Source organism: Triticum urartu, chromosome 7A (assembly GCF_056163025.1).
Source record: "Triticum urartu cultivar PI428250 chromosome 7A, HENAU_Tu73, whole genome shotgun sequence".
NCBI lineage: Eukaryota > Viridiplantae > Streptophyta > Magnoliopsida > Poales > Poaceae > Triticum > Triticum urartu.
The window spans coordinates 689,178,285-689,184,466 of NC_141879.1; the positions used below are offsets into that span (position 1 = coordinate 689,178,285).

Genomic DNA, 6,182 nt, shown 5'->3' on the forward strand with positions numbered 1-6,182 from the left:
GAATTGCCCGAGAGTACGTACGAAGCAAAGAAGGCTGTCTGCCCTCTAGGGTTAGAGGTGCAAAAGATACATGCATGCCCTAATTATTGCATCCTCTACCGCGGTGAGTACGAGGATTTGAACGCTTGCCCGGTATGTGGTGCATTGCGCTATAAGATCAGCCGCGATGACCCTCGTGATGTCGAGGGCGAGCACCCCGGGAAGAAGATTCCTGCCAAGGTGATGTGGTATGCTCCTATAATACCACGGTTGAAACGTTTGTTCCAAAACAAAGAGCATGCCAAGGCGATGCGATGGCACAGAGAAGACCGTAAGAAAGACGGAAAGTTGAGAGTACCCGCTGACGGGTCGCAGTGGAGAAAAATCGAAAGAAAGTACGGGAAGGAGTTTGCAGATGACGCAAGGAGCGTATGGTTTGGTCTAAGCGCAGATGGCATTAATCCTTTTGGGGAGCAGATCCACTACAAGGATCCGGGTCTATTGCAACAAAATCGTTTGTTGCAATACATGTCATTTCGTGGCGATAAGTACCTATTGCCACGAAACGGCATTCGTTGGCAGCTGTTGCGACTGGACACATGGTAATAGGTTATTGCCACGAAAAAGCAACCGTGGCAATAAAGTGTGCTATTGCAACATCCATGTTGGAAGTTGCCACATGTTTTCCCGTGGCAACACTCACTTGATGCCACAATTATATTTATGGAGATAGCTTTAATGCAACATGCAACGAATCGTGGCGCCTAATATCTCGTGGTGATAGACATTTGTGGCAACAACCTATGCCAACGACGCTCGTTTCGTGGCGCATTACTCTTCCGTGGCAATAGTCAACTGTGGCAATAAACTATGGCAACAATCCCTATTTTCGTGGTATTAGGCATGTTGCCACGACCCACTACACTTGTGCCGAAAAACTATGGCAACAATCCTTGTTTTCATAGCATTAGGCATGTTACCACGACCCACTATAATTGTGGCAATAAACTATGGCAACAATCCTTGGTTTCGCCGCATTAGGCATGTTGCCACGACCCACTACACTTGTGGCATTAACTTATGGCAACAAATATTCCTGTCGTCGTAATAAGAAATTGCAACATACTTGTTTTGGTGGTGATAAATAGGTATCACAACAGTTGAAATGTTTGTAGCGAGAAACTATAGCGACAATTTAAAATTTCCATGGTGATACTCTATTTCAACAAAAATTACTTTGGTAGCACCAAACAGTTATCGCGTCATGAAAAAATTTGTGGTGCCAGACATTATGAAGTGATCTGTTACAACATCCTAGTGCAACAAAATAATAGGCATATCGACTGAGATATGACGCAACACTTTTTTTGGTGGTGCTAACATGTGGCAACAGAAAGTGGGTTGTAGCATATTGCAACCATAAAAAAATACATGCATTCAATTACAATTTCAAAACCATACGTATAATATGTAGATTCATAAAGTTCATAATTCTCGTAGCAAATATCCATCAAATGAAACTCAGATATAATTTAGCCATCCAAATTAATTGCAAAGACTAAACGGTCCGTGATCTAGAGTCCAGGCCAGCTAGTTCTTTGGATCCTGCAATCAAGAAATAAAAAAAGTTCTAGTTAATGAGTCCAACATAACATACACCATACAATTATTCCAGCCCCATAGTTAAAAGGAACTATCGCCAGACTAACTAGACTAATACTGTGTCAACAAGCATGTAACTGAGGGATTAGAACAATCATACAAGTGTAAATGCCTAAAGCATAAGCACAAGTACATCTACTAAAAGGTTCTGCTACTGATTTAAGTTGTGACCTGATGTATAGTTTCAGTTAAGTTCATGTTCCTAGCTAGCACATATTCATTTTTTGTTTAAGTTGTGACTCGATGCAGCAACAACACATGGTGAAAGAGAAGAAACAGCTAGCTAGTTATGAATGCCAATGACGTATAAAATGCAAGTGAACATGAAGAGAAAGTAAGGTTGTGACTTACCATTGCTTTAAACATTCGAGAATTCCTTGTTGCAGCTTGTATGAGCGCATTTGAAGAAATAATAATTGGCCTTGAACTGGAGTCTTATTAGGACTAGATCTCTATAAACGTGTATTTTGCAAGTTTGGGTTACTATTTTCTTTGTCAATCCTTAGGCACCTGTAAATATAAGTGCACTTTTAGCAATGCAAGTAAGCAACATAAATCTTACAAGGTCGCAAGCATATGACTGTAATCACCTGTTGGGTTCCCATCTGTTGGCTCAATGCTACAAACTTTGGCATCATGTTTTTTTCAAATTCCGGTCTTGATGTTCGCTCCTATTCCAACAATCTTTCCCTTTCAGCATGCTCTTCTTTTAACCTCTCCTCAAGTTGTTCTCTCTCAGTACACTCCAAGTTAATCCTCTCTTGTGTGTTTGCACGTTCAGCTTGTAGTTGATCTTGTAATTCGTTGACCTGCTGGCTGAGCTCAGAGTTTTGCTGCTGGGTGGCTGCTGTAGCACGAGCTTGCTCTTCAACCTGGATACGAAACCTTTGAGAACCAGTTGAAGGTTTGGCCATGTATCCGTACCCACAAGGCTGCGATGACTTGCATTTCAGAGTCTCTTTGTATGCGGTCTGGAAAATATTGTTTTTCTGCTCACTTGAAAGTGGACCTTCAGTTTCAGTTTCTTTGTTTTGAACCTCTTGACGTGCTTTGTTCTAAAAATGAAAATAACAATTATAGGTACGGCACCAATATTGACACTATATAAAATAACTATAGAATAACCAAAAGTCAGTGTACTTACGCAAACTTTCTAGGACTCTGTGTTAGACCATGTTCCGTCGTTCGTGTGGGTGAGTTCCAAGTTTCTCTGCAAGTAATATAACAATGAGATGCTTGAAACACGAAACCATATTTAGCAGCGAGGCATACATATTTAGTTAGACTCATACCTTCTCAAAGCTTACTTGCGAGTAAGATTTTGATCCAATTTTATGTTTTGTCTTCTGTTTCTTACGGTTATCGGCGTTCTTTTGGCTGCGTTCCTATCAATTTATTGAAACCAAATATAACCAGTCAGACAAGCCATTGTAGAAGCTGAAGATATTGTACTGAGTGTGTACCCAAATAGTGTAGTACAGTGTGGGCTTGTGCATGCACGGGTATGGATACAGTGTGGTCTTTTTTTGTGTAAGTGAACATCAAAAGAGCAGAGCTAGCATGTGTTGGTGGTTCAGTGGAAAAGAGGGCATTTGTTGCCTTGAACACACACCCGAGTCTAGCTGCTCTGGTTCTTCTCTGTTCTGGCCCTGAGTCCACATTACATCTAGCACCTTCAGTGTGAGACCAAACAACCAAATATAAAAGAGGGAGAGCAGGACACGCCCAACAATATTGACAATCTCTGAATAAGACTTAGTACATTGGCAATAGTTTCTGAAAAAATGTGAATGAACAATTATTGCAAAAAAGGAGGGAAAATACGACGATGGAGCGACTTATTGCAACATTATTAGACTATACACAAAGTCTCGCGTCTCCAGTCTTGTGGCTATCCACATTTGATAAAGTCAAGTAAATGAACTGAATTCTCAACTTCAGAATACCCCTGTACATAGAACTAAAAAAAAAATCTAAGAAGATACCGCCTAAAAGCACAATTTTTGCAATGGTTAACCCGAGATTTAAGATTTACTACATCTATATGTCATACTCTACCTTTGAGCTAGAGCTGAGGTCAGTGACTGATCGGATTAGCATGGATGATGCTAGGTGTAAAGACCGAGCCTAGCACAGCGTCGCCCATCCGATGTGGTTCGTCGAGTGATCGCGTGTCGGCGTGACCCTACAACACCTAAGGGCATTGACGCCTTGATGCCCAGCCACACCAAACGTACCCAAAAGGCTACAGCCCACAAGGCTACGCCAAGGCCTGGCCACGTCTGAACAAGACCTGGCCTACCCATGAACCAGTTCCGAACAAGGCCGCCATGGGATTGTCTCTGTACCTGATGCAGCGCTGTCAGCCTAACCTGGTGCACGGCCAAACAACTCTACACAATCGCTTGAAGAAATCAACATCGACCCTGATGCCTGTGCATCAGAGGCTCCTAGTAGCTCCACCCCTGCTGTGAACATCATACTAATTAAATACACTCTGTAGGTTCAGCCAATTGAAGCAGGATATGAGGCAGATGTACAGCGCTCGCTAATTGTAACGAAAAACACTATGAGACTGATCCCATCAGCCAATTGAAGTAGGATATGAGTATGGAATACCAAAAAAAACTGATCTACATCGCTTGCTATGGAGGTTCAGGGATGCGGCAGAGATGGTAGGATACTGAGTCTAATCTAAAGATTCAGACTGAACCCAAGGGAAAAGAAGTGAGCTAACAGATTGTGGGACAAGCAAGATGGGGGAAGACAGACCTTGAAGGTGTGGCGTGGCTTGCAGCCCATGAGCTGGAGCGCGCTCTCCAGGATGGGGCGCGTGCAGGGGAAGGTTCTCCTCTGGCGGTCGTCGGCGACGGCAATGTATAGCGGCGGCTGCTGCTTGGCGGCGGCCATGTTGTCCCCTGCCCTGACTAGTTCTACGACCAAGCGGCGAGCGGAGGAGAGAAGGGACGAAAAGAGCGGCACGTCGAGGAAGAGCTCGTGGGGGAGGGGGGTTTGAGCCCGGGCGGGCATTGTCGCGGCGTGCAACACCGAGGTGGTGTCATGCTTGGTCCAGACACGAGATTAATGGGCAAGGGGATGAGACGGGAACTCCGTCGGCGCCGACGCCAGACCGCATCGCTGCTGCCGCCGGTATGGCCGAGGACACGGAGACGCGGCCCACGTCGGCGGGCGCAGAGGAGAGGGAGGAGGGCGAGATCGAGGAGCGGAGGTTCCAGGAAGGGAGGAGATCGGGAGGAATAACCTGACGCCGTGCAGCTAACTCGGGTGTGGTTCGCCATGTTGACGCCGTCATGACGTCGGCAGCACAGAGGAACCACGGACGAGAGCTCAGATCCAATCTCCCGTGAAGACGCCGTGGAGTGGTTCTATTAGGAGGGTATTTAGGGGGAAGGTTAATATAAGCTATTTTTTGATGGGAACAAAGACGCTAATTTACGACCTTTTAGCGAGAGGTTAAAAAATATTGGCGCAAACAATGGTACACCTAAATTAGGTGGTGGGAAGTAATTATTTTTATTTTAAAAAAGTAATAATTTTTTGAGGGAATGTTCTAGTTTGTAAATCTATTTTGAGACAGAGGAAATACTAAAATTTGTTTGTAAAAGTTATATCATGGTTACAAACCCACCAAATCCAAGAATTATGGAGGGGCGATCCGGCACCCTCTCCCATAACGTTCTTGTCGTCGATATTTGTATAGTCATCGCCATTTGAGAAAGCCAATTAACGAATTAAAAAGAGTTTCCCCGCTTTAGTATAAAGCAACCATCACATACATCGAAGCAACCGATACAAACACATGCCACACACACCCAAGACAGGATACATGAATGTCGGGCACCGACACACAACCTTAAAGACTACCAAGCACCTATAAGATGTGCAAAAAACGAATCCGCTTAGAGCCGATGGAGACCACCAGCACGAGGAGTGATTATCTGCGAAGATGTGCGATGGACACGCTGGACCAAGGACTCCAAGACGACGCCTTCAGGAAGGGCACGGCCATGAACGTTTTCACCGTCCGATCCGAAGATCAAGTTTTCACCCGGAGTAAGACGGCAGGAGTGGGAGCACCACAACGGAGCCTGCAAGGAGGAACACGACGTCCACGGACGTCGTCGCCGTCGACCAGTGCACGGACTGGGTAGGTGATGTACCACGGTGCTTCAACCCCTCCGCCGCAACCCCGACCCGCCAACCACCCACAGCCAATTAGAAAAGTGTTGTTTCATCATCGATCTACACTTGGGTTGGGAAATATAAAAAATGTATGCCTTGGTCAACCGTTGGTCAAAGCAGTAAAAATATTGATTTTTTTTTCAAAACTATGTTATTTTTTGTAACAATTTCGGAAACTATAGGACGTAATGCAAAAAAACCAAAACTAGTAGCCCGTCGGCCATTCTTAGGCCGAAGTAGTACTTTTCAGCCACAGTTAGGCCGAAGTAGTACTTTTCGGCCACAGTTAGGCCGAAAAGGTACTTTTTGGTCAACTCTAGGCCGAAATAGACTTTTTG

The 6,182-nt window shown here is 44.7% G+C and overlaps 1 protein-coding gene across 6 annotated transcripts; it reads right to left on the minus strand.

Moving 5' to 3' along the window:
* Nucleotides 1-1,455: 1,455 nt before the first annotated feature.
* Nucleotides 1,456-5,029, minus strand: LOC125538472 (uncharacterized). 6 transcript variants are annotated; one of them, XR_015610604.1, is made up of 8 exons: nucleotides 4,904-5,016; nucleotides 3,404-3,417; nucleotides 3,254-3,314; nucleotides 2,949-3,026; nucleotides 2,786-2,851; nucleotides 2,232-2,696; nucleotides 1,993-2,151; nucleotides 1,456-1,584 (listed from the first exon to the last, which is right to left on the minus strand). XR_015610604.1 is itself a non-coding variant. In XM_087535140.1 (7 exons), exons 1-5 carry the CDS (start codon nucleotides 4,938-4,940, stop codon nucleotides 2,591-2,593), a joined length of 324 nt encoding a protein of 107 aa, XP_087391266.1. In that variant the 5' UTR covers nucleotides 4,941-5,016; the 3' UTR covers nucleotides 1,456-1,584; nucleotides 1,993-2,151; nucleotides 2,232-2,590. The 6 variants fall into 6 exon arrangements, 2 of the variants coding, with proteins under 2 accessions (XP_087391266.1, XP_087391265.1); XR_015610602.1 differs by having other exon boundaries at nucleotides 3,254-3,417; nucleotides 4,904-5,029; XR_015610603.1 differs by having other exon boundaries at nucleotides 2,934-3,026; nucleotides 3,254-3,417; nucleotides 4,904-5,029.
* Nucleotides 5,030-6,182: the final 1,153 nt, after the last annotated feature.